Genomic DNA, 21,205 nt, shown 5'->3' with positions numbered 1-21,205 from the left:
GCCGCGCGCGTTCCGTTGTGTGTTTTTTAAACCGTGTCTGATCCGGTGGTGGATTTCACGATCCGAATAAACCAAAACGAATCATTGCAACTTGTTCTTTGAAAGAGGTAAACTTGTACAGGAACATGTATCGCCCTATTAATGTAGATCCTGAGAAAATAAGCCGCATAAGCCAGTCCGTCCATCTCCATCCTTCCTTCATTCATAAAACAAAATAAAGTGTAATTATCTTGATCACTTTGTTTATTCACAAAAAAAAAAAAAAACATGGATTGAAACAAATAAAAGTGAAATAAAAAGCATCTAAATAATACTGGAGAAAAAAAAGCATAAGACTATAACGGCATAATGAAAACCTATGAAAAAATAAATAAAAATCAATTAATTATAAGTATTCAACTATTTGTATAAAAAACGTATGTCTTCATGTCTTACGTCGTTGGACCAAACAAGTAATCACTAATCCCAGAAGCTTCATCAAATTTCAGTTTCACATTCTAAATATGTCAAGTTGACACTTGTTTTTGCTTGCTACTTTTGCAATGTTTCTTAAGGTTTCTGCTGCAGCTCAACATGCATAATGGAAGATATGATTTAAGAAAAATAGTTACTGGAATTATGCAAAAAGTCAAGATGATTATTCTACCACCAACCAGCACTTCATCTATTGAAGATCTAAAATGATTGAACATTGCATCAGGGAGCATCCATCTTTTCCTCTTCCTGCGGACGGAAGCTCATGTTCTGCTTTTTCACCATTTCAGTGTAGAGTCCCCCTTTCTTCAGGAGCTCATCATGGCAGCCGGCGTCCTCCACCACACCGTTGTTGAGCACGATGATGTGACTGGCCTTTTCCACCGCACTCATCTTGTTGGAGATCAGCAGCACAGTGCAGTGTTTCGCAATATCTCCCAACGCCTGGTTGATCTGAGGGCAGCAGTCACGACGCACTCAACTTAATTCATCCCATTTGTACGTGTCACTTACCTGGTGCTCATTCTCAGTGTCTAGGTCGCTGGTTGCGTTGTCAAGGATCAAGATTTGAGGACGTCTGATTAAAGCTCTGGCGATTGTGATGCGTTGCTTTTGTCCTCCAGCCACCTGTCCCCCCCTATCACCAGCAGCTGTCCAACAGAGACACATTTTACTAATTTAAAATGACATTTTTGATACTCCTAATTGTGGTGACAATAAGACAGATCTCAGATCCAGCAGTGTGATGTCATACGAGTCACTGAACTCTTCTGTGTATTCTTGATTTTAAGAACATCTGAACATGATTTCTCCTGTCGGCTCATGTTGTGAAGCCCGGCAGCCACAGACCTACGAGGCCTTTTGTCGAAGTGGAGTGGTTTTTGAGACGTATATAATCCTGAACGTCTGCTTGAAAGCGAGTACAGAACAGCTGTGCTTGGAGCATGTTTACCGCGGGCCGTCCGGATTGAGCTAAAGCCAGAGAGGCGGGATTTAGGATTATTATCTAAGATTGAGGATTGCATTAAAAGAAATATGACACCTTGGTGTAAATATTTCACATAATTATTACATTAAAAGATTTATTAACCACTTTTCCTTTTAATTTCTTTTCAATTTATGTTATATTTGCAAGCTAAGTTTGAGGCTAACAGTAAGACTCTGTATGTTCGTATAAATAGAAGATTAGAAATTCTTAAAATTTCTAAATCTACAATGGAATCACAAAATATAATGGCGCTAAAAAAAAAAAAAAACATTAAAATAAAGATACTTGAATTGGGGAAAATATTTTTGGCAGGTCATGTGTCCTGGATGGTTTGCACTAACCACTAACACAACAAGTCTCTAGATCAACCTACCTGTATCGTAGCCATTCGACAGCTCCTGGATGAACTTGTGGGCGCTTGCTAACTTGGCAGCTCTCTCCATCTCCTCATCCGACGCGTCCTCGCAGCCGTACTTGATGTTCTCTCGGACAGAGCAATTGAACAGGACACAGTCTTGGCTGACGACAGCGATCTGAAACAGTGAATGAAACACGCTATTGCTATTTGACCTTAGCTTCTTTTATTTAATTTCAGATTGTTCTTAATATGGTTCTCGAAAGGAAGTGTTATGAATGTAGGGGAAGTGAGAGGACTGGTGTTATAAAACACAAACATTATCCTTGAACAAACATTTTGTGTTATCATATCAGCTGTTGTCGTTGCAGTTTCACCCAGAGCCTGATTCTCTGAAGGTTTCTGCCTCACCTTCTGATGTAGGTACAGGTTCTTGTAGCTGTTCAGCGGTTGTCCGTCCAGCAGGATCTCTCCATCTAGTGGCTGGTAGAATCTCTCCAGAAGCCTGACGCAGGTGCTCTTCCCGGACCGGTTCAGACCCACAAGAGCAGTGATCTGGCCCGGCTTGATTTCCATGGACAAGTCCTGCACAGACGTGAGAATAGAAATGAAGAATAAACAGATAATAGATCTACAAAAACGATCTGATGGACCGGAAATGTCAGAATATTTCTTTGTTAAATGCTTCCACGTTAGATCAACTGCTGTGACTCTCAGATCCCCCATTTTGACTCTCCGCTAACTTTAGACCCCCCAGGAGATTTACCTATATTTTGATAGTTCTGATCATCAACAGCAGCACTTTTTCAAGCAAGGTAATATCAACTTACTTTGAGAATAAGACAGCTGTTGTCTTTGTTTCCAGAATAAGAGAATTTGACGTTTTTGAACTCAATGTGACCCTGAAAGCGTTCAGGAGCCAGGCTGCCCTCTGGTGGTATCTTGGGTGTTCGTTTGAGATATTCAAAAATCTTCTCTGAGGCTCCTACTGCCTTCTTCACCTCTGGATAAGAGTGCATGAACGCCTAGAAGGAAACAGGTTTTAGTCACGGACGTGGTCGGTAAGTCACCACTTGTCTCGGCCCACGACTGACTTCGACGGTGCTCGCCAACTGCAGCTCGTACAGTATGAACGAGACCAGATCTCCACTGCTAACCACTCCTCCCGTCACGAGTTTACCGCCGTAGAACAGAATCCCAAGTTTCAGTGCTAGAGTCGTCATCTGGGAAAAGAATGTTTTTGAATTATTTCTTCTTATTGTGGACAGCCAGAGTAGAGACGTTAGATATCATGTAACAAACTGTAACAATTGTCGTGTAACACTCACGCTGTTGGCCCAGGTGGAGGTGGCGTAGGCTAACGCTTCCTGTTTGTTAAGAGCATACGTGTCCTCCATTCGCTGACGGTACCGTTCCGTCTCACCGTCCTCGTTGGCGAAGCTTCTCACTGTCTTGATGTGGGTGAAGGTTTCCGTGGCAACCTGGTTTGCTTTTGCCAGCGACTCTTGAACTTTAGCCGATATGGTCTTAAAAGGATGACATCACCAAAAATGCTCTTTAAAGAAATTACACTTAGACATTTGTTTTCTTTTTCCTTCGGTGAAGTCCATTGCATGTTAGGTTTCCTGTGAATTGTGTTTTATTTTGTTAATCGTCTTCCTTGTTTGGGTTTCTTTTGTCAACCCTGTCAGCAGGATGAATGAATATAACTGTACACGTTTTATTGGTTTGTATATTTTATATATTTATTAAATTGAACCCTTGTGTTATCTCAGGGTCAAGGTGACCCGAAGGCCCGAAAAACAAACTTTACCTATTTGTTTTCGGGCATCCGGGTCACAAGGGTCAAAACAGAATATCTATATATTTCTAGCTTTCTAGAACACATTTTAATCGTCACGTTGTTAAACCTACAAAACTTTTTCAATCTTCAAATCCGAGAAAGCTTCAAAAGTTCTAATCTATTAATCAGATAATCAAAGTTTTATATAAATAATAAACATGCTAAAATTGCTTAATTGCACATACTATTAAGTAATTCAAGCATGTAGTGATCATTAGAGGACCACTGCTAAAATGTTTTGTTCCTATTTCGGCTAGGCTAAAATTTTAAGAAATATTCCAATATTTATAAACATCTACTGCTCATATGGTGTTTGTGTCGTGTTGTTGTCAGAAAAGAATAATGTAAGATCTTTATAAAGTCAGGGTTTTACCTGGTGGAAGTGTCCGGTGATCTCTGGGATCACCCAGACCAAAGGAAGCCCCATGAGTGTGAGCAGAGACATCTTCCAGGACAGACTGAACATGAAGAACATGAGGAAGCCGAATCTGCTCGTGTACCACATGGCCAGGCTCAGCTTCTCACTCAGGGCTTCACTCAAGTCGTTGGTGTCGGTGGTGACTCTGGACACCAGCTCACCTGTGCCGAGACGCAGCGGGTCAGTTTTGAACAATATGTGACGCGATAAAGTCTTACCTGGGCTGGTGGTATCGAAGAAAGCGATCTCTTGTCTCATCACGGCTTTAAAAACGATTCCCTGAACGGACATGTGGACGCGACTCATTGTCACGTTGTAGATCAAGTCGCAGACAAACTCGCACAGAACACTGGGACACAAAATGGCGGGTAAAAAAATAAAAAAATAAAGTTATTAATTAAAAATAAATGTTTTAAAGTGCAGCACTTTGGTCATGTCTCTAAACCATACTTCATGTTAGTGAACACTACTATCCTATAGAGTTTCCACGTTGCCTGCACTCTCTTGTTCACCTCCTTTACTCCTTCCTTGATTCTGAATCATTGAGCACATGACAGGTACAAGTTTTACCTGGCAACAGTCATCAGTGACATCATTTTGATTGTGTTGGCGAAGACATCGGAGGAATCTTCATTTGCGATCCAGTCGGCGACATGGCCGGTGTATCTAGGAATCGCCGCCTCGCCTGTCATCAAACATGGACGATCGAGTGAAATAAGTCAGGTCCGGGACTACTTTCTCACTCACCAAATGATGAGAGGTTGACCAGTAACAACACCAGCGTGAAGCGAGCCGTGTAAGGAAAGATGTAACCCAGCAGCCTCCTCAGAGAGGAATGACTCTCGTCGCCCGGCTGCTCTCTGGGCTTCCATAAGGAAGAGACGCAGCTCCAGCAGTAGAGTGAGAAGGACAACACGTATTTACTCCAGTAGAGCCAGGAGACCAGCGTCAGAATGTAACTCTGCAGCACCTGTGGAGAAAATACATCGCACCAGGGTTCTACAAGAACAGAAAGCAGTAGCACTCACCCGGTGCCAGGAGCTCCACGCCCAGAGCTCCTCCGGCGTGGACTGACCCAGCACACACAGGAATCTGACGTAGACAGGGTAGAGAAAGCAGAGGACCAAGATCCGCTGAAGTCCTTCAGAGCTCCTCATCCACCGTGGGCATGGAAGGAAGGTGCAGGTGAGACAGAGGAGTCCTGCTCGGGTCACGGCTGCTCCCCACACCACGGGTACAGGGTGAGGGAGGAGGATGAGGGGCAGCTGCAACAGGTTGAAGGCTTGAACCAGGACCAGGTCCAGGGCCACCGGGAGGAGTGTGAAGATCATGTTCTGCATCAATATCAGTTAGAGAGTGAAAGAGAAAGTTAAAAGCTGGTACGACAGGTTTTATTTTTTAACATTTCAAACCATAACGATGTTACTGTAGTGAAAAAGCTATCTTCAATCGCTTGTTTCAAACTGGTTAATTTAATCCGATAAAAATACTTTTACTGTAACTCATGACGTATTCCACGCTACTTTCACTTTTACTTGCGCTACCATTGAAAAGACATTGACAAGTTCTGGTCAGTATAATGACTAAAAATGTTGTTTAAACTATCTGTAACATATCACCAAGTCCGTCTCTATTTATGTCGCCAAGCATTTTGACATTAACAGGTCTTGTCATTTTAACATAGTAAACGTCGTAGTTTAGGATAATCTGTGGCGTCAACTTACTTTTCCTTCTGTGATGCAGATCTTCAAATGTTCAAAAATGTGCTATGACCTCCAGATATGTCACAAGAAAGCGTTTTGAACATCGACGACTGCAGAAAACGTCAAAACGATTGTACAGTAAAACGAAACCAAAACTTGAGGGCGGGTTAAAATTCCCCGGAAGTATTAACCAAGACACAGTTTAGTGACAAAATTTTAATTGCTATTTATTACACTGAATAATGTTGTTAATTGTTCGTAATTGTTCGTAACTGAAATGTTTTTTTAAAAAAAAGCGTAAATATAAAACATTGAAAGGAAATCTGTTAGCGACCCTTAGTGGCGATCCTGTGAAACTGCATTTATCTGGCAGGTAAATAAAATCATCAATATAAAAACATACTTTTGAAGAATTCTCGAGCATGACAACATAATATAGCTATAACTTAGAGTAAAATATATAAAGTGTGCTAAATAGTTAAGTTACGGCAAATGTTCGTAGAAACTCAAGATAGTTAAAGCCATATACGATTATTGCTAGCTCAAGTAGTAGTTGTTTTTTTTTCTTTTAACACCTGATCTTAAATATTTATTTTTACTGCCAAACTTACTCTATTTAAGTAAGTAAGTTAGTAATTATTTGTAAAGTTCCTTTCTCAGACCAGGGTTACAGGGCACTTAAAAAACAATAAACAATTAAAATACATGCTTGAAAGGCCAATATAACATAGAGACAAACCAGAAAATTAGGAAAAAGCCTGCACAAATAAAAATGTCTTAAGATGCTTCTTGAAGTAGTCAGTAGACTACATCAAATATTTTCCTTGTAATATTTAAGGGTCTTTGTGTTTTTTGTAAAGGGCAATGCTAAAGAATAGGCCAGGCTAACTTATAGTTTGTAGAAGATTCTTCTGTCCTGAAGAACTCAAACCAAGTAAAATGTTTGATAGAATATTGATTATCAACGTGAATTGATTAAATCAATTGATGCAATTCTATAATGAGATCAAATTTGTGAGTTTTAACTTTATATCAAACTATTGTGACAATTATTAGGTTAAAGATAAAATATGAAAGTACAGGTTGACATGAAAAAACAATACAGACTTGCAAAACTCAATCTTAAAGATATTTATTGGGCGAGTGAACTAGCCAATTGTACTGTCGCACTAAGCTAGTAGAAAGTCTCATTTCAAATTCAAGCCATGCTCTCAATATAATAACGGCTCTTTTTACACCTTGTGTTTTTTTTTCCGGCCGAGACGAGGTCAGAGCTGCAAATGCACACACATCTGGTCATCGCCCTTCTATTCTTCTCCACACAGTGGCAGGAAGTCGTCCACATATCCGCAGAACAAGTCAGAGGGAGGAGAGCGGGCTGGACAGTGGTGGTGATGGAAGTAGACGCTGAGAGTTAATGAGGGACAACATCTAGACTGGACCTCAAACGTTTATTCTGCCGTGCAGACCAACAACCGGATCATCGTTTTACCTCAACAGATTCATAATGTTTGCCCTCCAGGTGTTGTTTCTGATGGGACTCAGTTGGACCTGTGAAGGTATGTGACTCCACGAAACTTTTAGTCTCTCCATGACTCAAAATGAACGATAACATTCATAAATCTTTACGCTGAAGTATTAGTAGTATTAAGTATTGTTACTTTTGATAACTAAAATAATAAATGTGTTATTATTACTTAAAATGTAAATGTGGGCTCTGGAGTAACTTTATTCATAGTGCTTGTGTCGCTGTAGAAGTAGAAGTGGTCATAATGTGATTTATAGGAACAGAAGTGATAAAGGAAGTTTTTAGAAGAAGTCATGTAGTGTAATCCTGAGGGATCAATAAAGTTCTACCTTACCTTACCTTAATTGTACTAATTATAGTAATAGTAAGTAAGTAAGTAAGTAAGTAATATTTGTAAAGACCTTTTCTAGACCAGGGTCACAAAGCGCTTAAACAACTAGCATTAGTAAAATTACCAGGAAAAGCTGTGGTCATAATAGTTCCTTTCTTTGAAGTAAAAGTATGAGTCGCTCCAAAAGTAGTGTAGTAAGAAGTAGTTGGGGTATTTATTGTTTTTTTATTATGTCAATATGATCATCATAACACACACACCTGCAGACCTGTAGTCAATTTCCACCACATTCCTTAGTTTGGGTTATTGCTGCCGTGGCAACCTCTGACCTCCATCAAGTCCTAGCCCACTGCACTTCCTGATGCTATTCATCTCGCCAGGAAACTTCCTGTTTATGTCGGGCCTGTTTCCTGTTCGCTCTGGCGGTGTGTGACGGGAACCTACTCGCTGGACTTGACCTGAATAAGCTGTTGAAGTGTGTGAAACAATGAGAGGCTGGACTTGAGTGCAAGTTGACTAACTCAGGGGAAAGTCTCGCGCTTAAAAATAGATTTAAAAAATGTAATCTAGTAGCTGTAAGTAGAGATCTATTTGCTTACCATGTTGCTCCACACTTGTTGTTGACCCATGACCTTTGTCAATGCTTGTATGTATCACACTGTTCATTTCTGTTCATACTAGTCGCTGTGGCTTCTTCTGGAGATCCGTGGGGTCAGTGCCCGGTCGTCAGAAAGTGCAAGGGTAAATTCGGGGACGGGACGTGTGACAGGGAGTGTATGGACCCTGAATGTCTGCTGGATGGGTTCGACTGCCACAAGGACCTGGGCTACTGCAAGTAAGACAAAGCTTGGTCTGGTTACTTTCTAGATTTCTGCTCCATCACGTCTTCCCATTCTGACTCTCAGTCCCGGCCACATCCCGTACTGCCGCAACCACTATTCCAACTCGCACTGCGACCAGGGTTGTGACAGCGCCGCCTGTGGTTGGGATGGCAGCGACTGCTTCACCCACCAGAGCTCCATGTGGGCCAAAGGGACGTTGGTCCTGCATACCAACATCCCGATACGAGGTGGCACCTTCTTAAATAGTTCCCTGCTGTGGGCCCTCAGTGTTCTTCTGCAGACGCCCCTCAAACTCAGGGGTTCCTCTTCTCTGGCGGCCAACAAGAAGTTGTTTGACTTTGACTCGCAGCAGCTGGCTAACCTGCTGACCCAGTCCTCACCCGTCGACTCCAATGGGTGAGTAAATAAAGCTTGTGCACTTAATTTTGACATTTGGTCGACAACAGTCAAACACATAAGTCAGGACTTATGTTACACATTTTAACCAAATTGTATGCAAAAGTACTTCCAAAGAAATCAAAAGATAGTGAATGATTTCCATTTAGTGAGATGTGTATTCTTTCAATATGTCGGTGAGAAGGAGATTCCATCATCATGGTTATGAATTTGTCTTTTCCTTCCTTAATTATTTATTGTTTTCCCTCCTTCAGCAAACACTCCAGTCAAATTCAGACAATCACTTTTACTCTTTTTGAAACTCTTTCTATTCTATCATTGTTGACATCCGTAATCACTGATCATTATCTAATCCTTATCCTACTTGGATTTGGAGTCAATCCTCCAGCAGGCCACACAAAATGACAGGGAGGGCCAGATTTGACCCCCCGGGCCATGAGATCACTTGTGTATTCTACCTGAGTTTTAAATATGCTTTATTGGCTGAAAAGGAGATCAATATTAATTATAAAACGTATAATTTACAAGCAAACTTTAAGTGTTATTTTGTAGTTATCATGGATTATTTTCAAGCAAACTAAGATGATCAAAGTCAACAATATAAAAGGGAAGTAAGAAGAAATGTGTGCATCAAGGAGAAAATCCAAAGTGTCTCTTCAGCTGGATTTGGCCCATTAAGTAATTTAATTTTGCCCACTGGAAAGTTGTCTCGAAATCAAAGATTAATGTTCTTGTTGATATTTTTGACCTACAGTTTTTAATATAAGATAAGGAACCGCATGTACAGACTTCCAATTAAAGTAAAACTGATGTTGATGGAATGTGCGTTCAGTGTTGGGTGAAGGACAAATTCTGAGATCAGTAAATTGAACCTCCATTAATGACAATATCACAATCAATACTCCCTGTTACACACTGTTGGGTAAATATACAATTTCTTCTGCCTGATAAAAGATTTGCCCCTTGTCCTGAGTTTGACAAAAAAAGAAAGGTGCTTCTATTCAGACACTTATGCTCTGACTACCCCCCGTTGATGAAACCACAATCGTGAAAGTTTTTCTTTTGGCCTGCTCTGTCTGTTCCAGCTCCCTCCTGTTCCTCCAGGTGGACAACCGGCCGTGCTCACGAGTGCCCTCCACCTGCTTCCCCTACGCTACAGAGGCGGCCAGTTTCCTTCGTGCCATGCTGTCCAAGCCCGTCGTGTTCACCACTTTCCCGGAGCTTAAGGCCGTCATCAACATCAGAGGTGTCCGGGAAGAGATAGGAAGCAGAGAGGAGGAGCTGGATGTGAAGGAAGTGGAAGGTAACCTCTTCTGTCCTGTGCTCGCTTTGGCAGTCTGTCCAAGTGGAACACTGACGAGGAAAATGTTTTTTTTAAAACAAGCATCAAACCATCATTGGTAAAGAAAAATGAATTAATGATAAAACAAATAAATAAATATTCAAAGCAACATTTTTCGCAAAAAAAAATAATAAACAGAGCAACAGTATTTTTAATAATAGAATAAACAGAGTAACATTATTCATAAAATAATAAATAAAAAAGATGCATTCTTTTTAATGAATAAATAAAGCAACATTATTTGTGGTAAATAAATAAACCGAAAAACATATATAAAATAAATAACTAAATAAACATTATTTGTGATTAATAAATAAAAAGAAAAGCATATTCAAAATAAATAAATAAACAGATAAAAATGATTGTAAAAAATAAATAGAGAGTGACATAATTTGTGATGAATAAATAAACAGAGTAACATTATTTGTAATAAATGAGTAAACAGATTAACATTATTTGTAAAAAAAAAAAAAATAGACAGTAACACTATTTGTAATAAATAAATAAAGAGTGCAACATTATTTGTAATAAATAAATAAATAAACGGAGCAACATTATTTGTAATAAATAAATAAACGGAGCAACATTATTTGTAATAAATAAATAAACAGAGCAACACTATTTGTAATAAATAAATAAACAGAGCAACATTATTTGTAATAAATAAATAAACAGAGCAACATTATTTGTAATAAATAAATAAACAGAGCAACATTATTTGTAATAAATAAATAAACAGAGCAACATTATTTGTAATAAATAAATAAACAGAGCAACATTATTTGTAATAAATAAATAAACAGAGCAACATTATTTGTAATAAATAAATAAACAGAACAACATTATTTGTAATAAATAAATAAACAGAACAACATTATTTGTAATAAATAAATAAACAGAACAACATTATTTGTAATAAATAACTAAACAGAGCCACATTATTTGTTAAGAACACAGTCAGATTATATAATTAGAAAAAAAAACCTTTAAAGGTAATTGCATTTTTTGTTTTTAAACATGACAAATCATTTCAACTATGAGACCTAATGTAAGACGCTGCTGGAAGACAAGTCAGCAGCACATTATGGAAGAAGATCATAAGTGATTCTTTTGTCAGCAGAGCCCACTCCTGTGTGGCTGTGGGCCGTGGTGGCCTTAGCGGTGGGTCTGCTGCTGGGCCTGGCCGCTCTGGTGTTCCTGATGGTGAGAAGGTCGAGACAGCGGCGGCTGGAGAGGGTCGGCGGCGACAGGGTCACGCACAGGTCAACCAACACTGACGCCGAGAGCAAGAACAAGAGCTGGACGTCCAGCGCCGCGCAGCAAGAACAAAGAGCGAAGTCCTGCCGTGAGAAGGAGAAGCTCAGCTTGAGGAAGAAGAAGAAAGCAAAGGAAGCGGAGAAGAAGAGACGGAGGGAGCCGCTGGGAGAGGACGCCATCAGGATGAGGTGAGCGAAGGTATTTTTAGACCATGAGGAAGAACTCATCCCAGCAGCTGTTATTCAAAGAAATAATACAAATATCCAGACTTTGACACTTACACCTGGAAGCATGTTGGTACCACTTTCCTCCTCACCAGGCCTCTCAAAAGGGAGCAGGAGATTGGCAGTGACACAGATTTCACCCAAAGCTCCATGGAGGACATTAACTCTCAATGCCACAGACGACAGGAAGACTCTACCATCTGTGACCACCGGGGGCAGGAGCAGAAGCAGTTCCGAAACGGCGGCTCACAGTCCGGCCGCCCTGGACCGAGTAAGACAATTTTGTTGATGCCTTGTCATGGATGAAGCCTGTAACTGAAGCTGGTGATTCTTCAGCAGCGCCATCAAGAGGATGGGACAGGAACGTCATGCCACCGCCTCTGCTCAGTCCACCTCAGCAGGTCAGCCCTCCAGCGTACACGTCAGAAGTTACACATTAAAAAAAAAGGGAAAAGCAACATGATGTCTTCTTCATTGACAGTCTGCAGAGTGGTGTGGTCCAGACGGGTCGGTGGTTCTGATTCGAGCGGTGAGGAGCGGGCTGGACCGAGTTGTTCTGGAGCTGCTGCGAGCTGGAGTTCAAGTCAACAACACAGATCATACTGGTAAAGACACATTCTAATATGTCATTGTTTCTTTTCATGCATAATGTGTTTCTAATATTTGTGTCAAGATTGAATTTCAACATGTATTTGATCTATACTAGGCCTCAAAAGCAAAAAATAAAAGTAAAATCATATAGAAATAATGACTTGAAATAAAACTATGAGCTCATTGTACAGACGAGCCGCTGTGGCTCAATTTCAGAAAAGAAAGTTTCTATCATTCTTGTTGGTTCTCTCTGTTCACCGAGGGGGTGCGCGTCAGCTCTAACCGACCCCTTGTCTTTCTCACATCCTCCTCATCACCTCCCTCTCCTGGTTCACCTCCAGCTCCCCTGCTGCCCCCCCACTCAGAACAAAGTTAATGTCCCCTCTTCATTAACTTTGTTCTCCCCGCTGCATCTTCTCTGCTTCTCTCTGTCGGTGTCTGGGCTGGTGTGTTAATGGTTGTTTCGTTCGCTGACCCTCCCTTCTTCCACCCCCTTCAACAACCCCTCCGCTCTGGACTGTCTCACCACCCCTCTCAGGGAGGTCCGCGCTGCACTGGTCCGCCTCGGTCAACCACCTCTCCCTGACAAGGACGCTGATTCGCTACGGAGCTGCCGTGGACCTGCAGGATAACAAGGTACGTTTTCATCTTATACAGACGTATCTGATGAAATATTCGTTTTTTTCATGAAATGTTATTCAATGATCCATTTCCTGACATCATGACATCATTTTCCTTCAGATATTTCAGGAAAGGACTCCATATTCCTTCAATTTTTTTTAGATTGCTTTTAGCATATATGTCCACCGGTAAAAATTGAGTCAGTCCTCGCAGTCATAAAGCAATGCTTGGTGCAGACATACTTGTTCATTCCTTTGCTTGTAGAAAAAACGAGTTCAGAAAATGAAACTTGTTGTTCTTGTATTTGTCGTTTACTGGGTACATTTTGATTTATAACATTTTCCTGATTTCACCACCACCTTTTCCAAAATATAAGCTTTAAACGTTTCCAAATACAATGAAAAAGTGAAACCCTTTCTTTGTAATACCTTTAGCCAGTGTTGGGAAAGTTCAGTATCTTCGAGAACTAGTCCAAAGTTCAGTTCAGCAAATTTAAAATGAACTACTTCATTTTATAGCTCATAATTCAACATTTTCTAAAGTTTACAGCTCTAAGAATAAACTACTTTATAGTCCTTTTTTCCAATATGTTGCTCTGTTCATCTTCTTTTTCAGAATGATTGCCACAGACATTAAGAGCTGTTTACAGTGTTTTAGCAGGTTTCTGCCTGAATCCTAGTGGACGATGATGAACGGAGAGAGCGTGACATTCACGGACACCAGAATAAACACGTCCACAAAAGCGTTCATCAGCCAAAATATTTAGTCCAAGTTCGTCCACAATATGTCGTTCAATGAACTTGTTTTATATCCTGTTATTAGCTTAACATTTCCTTCTGCTGAAAATAAGTCTTTGATTTGTGATATTCCTTTGTTGCTCCAAATTTTGAAAACATTTTCTTTTTGCTTCACATTTTCAGGGAATCTATTAATTTAATTGTTTAAAAAAGAGAGGTTTACGTCATCTTCATATAATGTTATTCTGAGCTCTAGTTGGCATTTACAATAACAACAGGTTTCATTTCAATTACAAACCACAAAGGTAAGAGTGGGCTTGACATGTTGTTCTTTGTAAATGTGTCTCCATAAGGTTCTCTACAAAGAGTATGTTGCACCTTTGTTGGCATGAATAATATTCAAGGCTGTGCACATTTTGAGATCCTTGACGCACTTTAAACACCTTTTTGCAAAAAGCTTTGGATAATGTTTTTAAATCACTGATTAGTCTAAGGTTGACATTACATCAAGTGTTTGTTTTTTTATTAGAATTACTTTCAGAATTTTACATTCTTTCATAAAACATTTGGAATTCAAGATATATAGAAGAATGGTGCACCAAGCAGGGAAACTGCCTTTATTCCTTGGTTAAAAAAGTTTCAATAAGATAGTGGCTTCTGACATGAGATTTCATTATACTGTGCTCTCAGTGTTAAAATGTCCTGATGTAATCTGGGGCATTGGTTTTGATATAAGTTTCTAAAGACATTATTTTTGTTTCTAGTATTTTTTGGTTTTGCCTTTTTTGATTTTGTGCATGTGCAGAGCCCACGGCAGTCGGTCCACGAGTGTGTATAGCCTGCATTCCCTGGATTTTTTGTGGTTTTCGGCCCCTTGTGCTCGTATTGATTTAGGCGGCTTTTAGCCATCTTGCCAAATTTGTCTCTCTTGGTGTTTTTCAGCATCTAAATAACCATTTTATGTAGTATTGTGTTTACATTGTTTGGTGTTTTTAACTGTTTTTTTGCTGCCTTCTTGGTCAGAGTTAAATAAAAACTAAAGATATCCTGTAATTTTATTTTGCACTTAAGGGCTGCTATATTTAAGTAAGGTTACTAGAACTGAGTGGGGTAACGTGGGATTATTTGGTGGATAAATATTAAAATACATTGAGAAATTCTTTAAATGAAGTTCCTTCAACTATTACACATCCTCCAGCTTTACCAGGAATCACTTTCATGACATTGTATGGATTATGTATATATAATTTTATTTATTAAAAAATGAAGATTGATGAATTGTTGGAATACTAAAAAGTGCATTCATTTTTCAAAATGTTACATTTTTCCCATTCAATTATTTTTATAAAAAAAGAAAAGATAATTCAACCTTTCAATATTTACAAATGATTGAATTCAATAATTCAATAAAAGCAAATTTGAGCGTTCAATGGTGTGAGCCTTGAGATATTGAATGCCCTGACAAAAAAAGCAGGAAGGTCATCTGACTTGGGGTAGAACAGAGGCCTTGGAGATTTACCTCCACTCTGGCTGGGGAATGTATCGTACACAGAAAATTGTAACAAAGGTGCTGTGACTCGACTCTAAGATGACAGTGTTATATTCTCACCCACCAGGGGGAAACACCACTTTTCCTTGCTGCACTCTACGGTTGCTATGACACCACCAGACTCCTCCTCCTTCACGGTGCGAACCTGGAACTGTACGACCGCAGAGGACGCCGCCCGACAGACGTGGCCAGGGAGGGCATGCATCATCAGGTCCTGGAGCTGCTGTTGGCCCACCAGATCCAAAGAGGTCCGGTTCCAGTGGAGTCTGCCAACGACATTCTGTGGGAGGAGAGAGCCCTGATGTACTCGCCTTGGGTCGGAACTCCAGGGCTCCCGGGCAGAAGCGCCTCCTTCTCTGGGATGGTGGGGTGTCGGGACATGACTCCTCCACCACAGAGGTACGACATCATCTCTCTGGTCTTCTCTGGTCTAAGTGAACTCTCTGTTGTCAGTGACTGGTCCATGGGCAGAGTGCAGTACCCTTCCCCTCAGAACTGGAGGCCGCAAGTCAACCAATCAGCGACAGCGCTGGTCCCTCCACGGATCATGGGTCGCTCCCCTCGACCAATCAGCACGTTACAGGAAGTCACCTCCGAGGACGAGGACCGGGATCGTCACCAGGACGCACCCAGAGCCGGGACGCCACACTTCCTGTCGCCCCGGCCGGCACCGCGCCAACGCTCCTTCTCCTGCACCCAGCATGCTTTGCAGCGGCGCTCCAGCGCTCACCAGCTGGAGCCCAACTACGTCATCGTGACCGACAGATCCGGGAGCGAGCCTGTGGAGAGAGTCGTAGTTCCGCCTCCGACAGAAAACGTTGCACACGTGGAGCACCAGCCAGCAGGAGGCGACACACCAAGTAGAGCAGAACAGAGCATCGTGAGTTCTCCCAACTCAGAACCAAAACCCAGGGGTGAAAGGTTGAACAACACCAGAGAGTCCACTCAGACAGCTCTGTAGATGAACACTCATTTATACACCACTGTCACCTGACATGATTTCCATCAAGAAACTGGACAAACCTGAAGTACAGGAGCCAAATCATTTTCTCACAACAGCTCCAACATGAGGCCCGACTGCAACTCCTTATTTATCTCATTCAATACCTGACATTCATATGCTGTATAAGTATATATAACCTCCTTGGCAGAGGTAATAATTATCTCAAACTACTATTGTTCATTAATGCAACAAAAAGTCTAGTTTATTTTTGTTATGAAAGTGTAGATATTTCTTACAAACCTTTTTTATAACAGGTGTTTATTGTATAAACTTTTAAATATATGTTAATCAAATCAAACATTTTTTTTTATAAATACAATTTAAATGTCATGCTGTTTTCTGTCCAATATACATTTGAAAGCCCACACAATATTTAAATAAAGACGTAGGCGTGGAAATAAGAAACCCTGCGATATGTATTTTATTTCTAAACAAAAATAAATGAGGAAAACATGATGAACCAAGAGATCACGTGCCTTCGTGAAAAGGCGACGGCAGACGCACTTTTATAACGTGTGAGAAATCGAACATCATCAATAGAAGTGTGTTGTTGGAGTCTTGTGGACCAGGAGGTTCCCACGCACTCGCCATGTTAATGGACGCACACGTGATGAGAAAAGAACATCTGAAATGGAAGTTTTAGAGAAGACGTTTATTTATAAAGCGTTTGTTACTTCAAAATATACGACTTGATTCACGCCTCACTAATAATTATACTCATGGAATAATACGCAGAAATAAAGTGAGTTTACTTCACACAATGAAACTGCCGTCACACCTCTTCTGTGGAAGCCTTTGAGGTCCACTCTCAGGGCCCGGGGACATTTGTCACTTCGACTCGTGTGTCCGGATGTTTCTGGCGGGAAACAAACGTGGAGCTTTGATGAGCTGTTAGTGTGTGTGTGTGTGTGTGTGTGTGTGTGTGTGTGTCTGTGTGTGGGTGTGTGTGTGTGTGTGTGTGTGTGTGTGTGTGGAGGACAGCAGCGCGTCAAGTTCCCACGGACACACGCCTCGTGTCGCTCACACGTCCACTGCATTAATACGACAATAAACGTGAACCAAACGAAACGTCACTTGAGAACCGTTCGCGTTTTCTCTGCATTGATGAAATAAATTAGGAATCGTTTAATTATGTTATTTGGATTAAATCTTATAAATAAATAAAAATGTAGTTGTAAAATCTAAAAAATATATATTTAAACATTCATTTTTTATCATTTTGTATTCAGTATACTGAACCAACATTGTTTCTACATACATTACATTGTTTTAAGACTTATATTTCTATTCGTTATTTAACAACTTAGAGCTGCTTCTCCTAATAGTACTACTATTTTTATTACAGCTCCTTCGCCCCTTTATAACCCATGAGAGTAGTGATGCTTCTATTAAACATTTTTTTAAATAAACCTCTTTTGATGCATGGAATCATTGTTTATTATTGTAAAGAGCCCATTACATTCAGAAGTATTTTATTTTCAGTAATGTATTATTATTGTAATTATTGTAAATCAAATGTGACGCATTACGATACTGGACACGAAATAGATGTTTAAAAAATCAAGATTACACACAATCGGCATTTCAGTACACGCATGCGCAGGTCTATCTCTCACCATACGTTCATGACAGGTTCAGGTCTGCAGCTCCTGCTGAGCTTTTATTTCACATTTTAATTTGCTGACACGCGTCGAGTTCACACCTCCTGAAGGATAATAAATAGTTGGCGACGATTCACACCTTTTACAGTTTGGTCATCGAACCCAAAATGAAAACTATAATAAATCGTCACAAGAGTCTTCAAATAAACTTTCAAATACACAGCAAGAAATAATACTTAACAAAGATGATATTATGTAGTTCCGATGTCCCTTTCACCCAGTAAAATACAGGTTCGAGCCATGGATTATGTTTGTGTACATACATAGAAACAACAATAATACAGCAATATAATGGTAATTTCAAGTGGTGGATACGTTTAATTCAGGAAAATGTTGGTGGGAAACTTTGCGTGGGAACCGGCAGATCATCTGAACTCCAGACACGCGTGTTACTGGAGTACGAATTCTGACACACAATAAAAGCACAAACGGTATCTCTTGCTTTTCCTCGCAACAAACAAACGGATGCTGAGAAGTCACGTGCTCGTATATAAGGACAATTGTAAGATGGTAAAGAGCGACGCCACGCGAGGGTCATCGCAGATCCAAGTGTGAAAACAGCTCTTGTCATTCATTTGTTTTGTTTTATTTCGGTGGGTCCCCTCGAATCAATAAGGACCCCTTGGGAGCTTTTGCATGTGAACTGTCTGGACGCATGCCTGGGAACAAAGAGGAGGAACTCTTGTTCTTCCTTTGCATGTATGACTTTTCACACATTGTATAAGTTCCAGGTTTCCCACGGGAAATACTGACTCCACTAATAAACCAAGTCTGGCCTGTGAATAAATAATTATTCACACACATTTGCTCAATACATCGACATAGTTATTAGTAATGTTCGATAAATAAAGAGCACACGTCAGAAACGTTAACCCTGACCTTTTTCTTGTTTTTTTTACCCCCCAAAAAATAATCCAATAATATTTTAAATGTCTAAATCCGTAGCTATTGCTTACGTATTTTTATTATTACTTTCTCCTACTATATTCCTAAATGGACAAGGGCCTTAAGCAGAAAGAAAACTAAAATTACTAAAAAAAAAAAAAAAACTAAAAATTATATTATAAATATAACAAATAAATAAAAATGATTATATGTACTTCTCTTTTTTACAACGTTTGTGTTCTACTACAGAATCCATAACGTTAAAAAAAACAACTTTATCTTATACGTGCTGTTTTGATACATTATTGATCAATAATTTGTTTCAGGTCAAACTCATTTCTTCATTTGTTTTTATTATCAATTCACATATCAGAAAACTAAAATGTTATTTTATTTTCATGAGAAACAACTGGAGTAAAATGCTCAGGGAAAAAAAAAGATGACACAGTTTTCATTTAAAGGAATGTTTATTTTGTGATCGTACAAAAATAATAAATTAATGTGCAAATATACAGCATAAAGCAGGAAAGGGAATACAGATGAGGAGGCTCAGAGGATGTCTGGCTGAATATCGTGTTGCTGTGTGAGGGTCTCACAGCCTTCTTGCACCTTGATGAAGAAGACCCAGCTTTCGTACACACAGAGCTCTTCAGCTCCATGATACTCACCGCAGGAACTGATCTGAAGCTAAGCAGCAAGTCCCAGCCAGACCTCCTCCTGAGAGTTTCTGGACCTCCACTCAGGAGTCCACCCTTCCACACATACAGCACATGTTCAAATAACATTTACATTATATACATGTATGAGATGGTTGAACACGAGAGAAACTTCCTCTTTTGGTGGTGGACGTAAGTCTTAAAAGTTTGTGGTGAGACGTTCAGGGCCAGGGCCTCCACAAACTATCGTTGAAAAGTCCACTTTGTGAGAGACTCTGTTTACTCTGTGGACTGGTCCTGGTCTGCAGATGGTGAGGCTGAGGAGGACTCCCAGGAAGATTCTGAGCCGAAGAACTGCTCATACCTGAGTTCCATCTGGACTTCTGCTTCAGGAGCCGGAGAATGGACTTTGTGTGAGGAAGAGAACTGGGGGATGGAGCTTCACCTCTCCTCTGGCTACAAGCAGAGTCTGAGTGAGCAAGTCTTGCAGCTAAAGATGCGTCGAGAGCCGCTCCTAGTCCCAGGTCTTTCCCGTCAGGTCCCAGGAAGTGAGACGCTCTCTGCAGACAAGAGGAGAAGCCGTCCTGGAAGGAGTGTTTGTGACCTCCAGATCTTTGGTGGTTGCTCTGGAGAAAGACCACAGACTGCTCCAGGATCTCGGCTTTCTCTACTCGACGCTGGGCCCCACCCTGAATGGAAAACACACGTTAATGTTCTGAATAAAACATCAAGAGCATAAATATAATCTACTTTAGCAATAGTCTTAAATATAATTTACTATTAAATAAATGAAAAACATTGGTTAATGTTTCAAAATGTGAGTTCAGGAGGTGTTATTTTACCGTCTGGTGGGGCTCCTGCAGCAAAATGGTCCGAAGACGCTCCAGGCTGTGGTTGATTCTCTCCCTCCTCCGCTTTTCCACTTGGGATTTTATATACTAGAAGATTAAGAAAAAACATAGACATTAGTGGATATTAAATCAGAAACATTCAGCCAGACCACAACCAAGTCTTCAAAAAACACTCACCTTTCTGTCGTGACTTCCATCCTCAGACTCCCGCACCAGTTTCATGGTCCAACAGTCTGCGTCCTGATCCAAGGTAAAAAAAAAGAAATCCTTCCCTCAGAGAGATTATCCAGTGGATAAGTATCTCCGGACTCTCGCATCTTCTATTTATTCCCTCCTGCACGAACCCGACTCCGCCCCCAAGACACCACACTGACCAATAGCGACCACTCAACCACGCCCCCTTCCAGGCGCACACTTCTGGGGCACACTTTGGTGGGATCATGCGGGGCGCACTTCTAACTCGTAAATCCACCATTTGACTAAAGTTAAAAACAGCTGAGTTATTTACTGAAGCATTAAACCATAGCAAAGAACAACTGTAACATTTTTAAATAAATAACAAATGGTAATGAAAAAAGGCCTTAAAGTGCATTTAATGTAATAAAAATTAAAGTTTTTTTATTCTCGTGAATGTAGGAACATTATATGCATTATATTGCAGAAGAATAAAACAAGTTTTAAAATAGCACTAATTTATATTGATAGAAATATCTGAAATAATACAATGTACAAAGTTACATTTATTATATTAAGACGTTTTTATTTGTTCAGGCTTTTCCTTCATTTTCTTGAACTCCTGTTGTGTTATCAGTTTTATATTGATCTTTAAAGTATATACTTTATTGAATATTGTTTTGATTGTTTAAGCGCTTTGTGACCCTGGTCTGGACAAGCGCTATACAAATAAAAATTACTTACTTACTTACTAACTTATATACTGAATACTCCGA

The 21,205-nt window shown here is 40.1% G+C and overlaps 3 protein-coding genes across 7 annotated transcripts; 1 reads left to right on the top strand and 2 right to left on the bottom strand.

The window, feature by feature from the left end:
* Positions 1-220: 220 nt before the first annotated feature.
* Positions 221-5,937, bottom strand: tap1 (transporter 1, ATP-binding cassette, sub-family B (MDR/TAP)). 2 transcript variants are annotated; one of them, XM_087778916.1, is made up of 13 exons: positions 5,803-5,937; positions 5,107-5,412; positions 4,826-5,048; positions 4,649-4,763; positions 4,297-4,427; positions 4,034-4,239; positions 3,146-3,343; positions 2,912-3,040; positions 2,648-2,842; positions 2,229-2,402; positions 1,836-1,995; positions 988-1,124; positions 221-927 (listed from the first exon to the last, which is right to left on the bottom strand). In XM_087778916.1, exons 2-13 carry the CDS (start codon positions 5,407-5,409, stop codon positions 697-699), a joined length of 2,202 nt encoding a protein of 733 aa, XP_087635042.1. In that variant the 5' UTR covers positions 5,410-5,412; positions 5,803-5,937; the 3' UTR covers positions 221-696. The 2 variants fall into 2 exon arrangements, with proteins under 2 accessions (XP_087635042.1, XP_087635041.1); XM_087778915.1 differs by having other exon boundaries at positions 5,107-5,418; positions 5,803-5,929.
* Positions 5,938-7,031: 1,094 nt separating this feature from the next.
* On the top strand, positions 7,032-17,067 carry notchl (notch receptor, like). 4 transcript variants are annotated; one of them, XM_087778805.1, is made up of 11 exons: positions 7,032-7,340; positions 8,322-8,475; positions 8,546-8,878; positions 9,964-10,181; positions 11,338-11,665; positions 11,797-11,972; positions 12,041-12,102; positions 12,183-12,306; positions 12,831-12,928; positions 15,267-15,598; positions 15,653-17,067. In XM_087778805.1, the coding sequence occupies exons 1-11, from the start codon at positions 7,289-7,291 to the stop codon at positions 16,158-16,160; spliced, it is 2,385 nt and encodes a 794-aa protein (XP_087634931.1). In that variant the 5' UTR covers positions 7,032-7,288; the 3' UTR covers positions 16,161-17,067. The 4 variants fall into 4 exon arrangements, with proteins under 4 accessions (XP_087634931.1, XP_087634928.1, XP_087634932.1 ...); XM_087778802.1 differs by having other exon boundaries at positions 12,038-12,102; XM_087778806.1 differs by having other exon boundaries at positions 11,341-11,665; positions 15,653-17,066.
* A 2,558-nt stretch (positions 17,068-19,625) lies between these two features.
* Positions 19,626-20,578, bottom strand: her7 (hairy and enhancer of split related-7). The gene is made up of 3 exons (XM_087779065.1): positions 20,433-20,578; positions 20,247-20,342; positions 19,626-20,093 (listed from the first exon to the last, which is right to left on the bottom strand). The coding sequence occupies exons 1-3, from the start codon at positions 20,475-20,477 to the stop codon at positions 19,626-19,628; spliced, it is 609 nt and encodes a 202-aa protein (XP_087635191.1). The 5' UTR covers positions 20,478-20,578.
* Positions 20,579-21,205: the final 627 nt, after the last annotated feature.

This window comes from Callionymus lyra, chromosome 17 (assembly GCF_982586985.1).
Source record: "Callionymus lyra chromosome 17, fCalLyr1.hap1.1, whole genome shotgun sequence".
NCBI classification, from domain to species: domain Eukaryota; kingdom Metazoa; phylum Chordata; class Actinopteri; order Syngnathiformes; family Callionymidae; genus Callionymus; species Callionymus lyra.
This window is presented reverse-complemented; position numbering and strand designations above follow the sequence as displayed.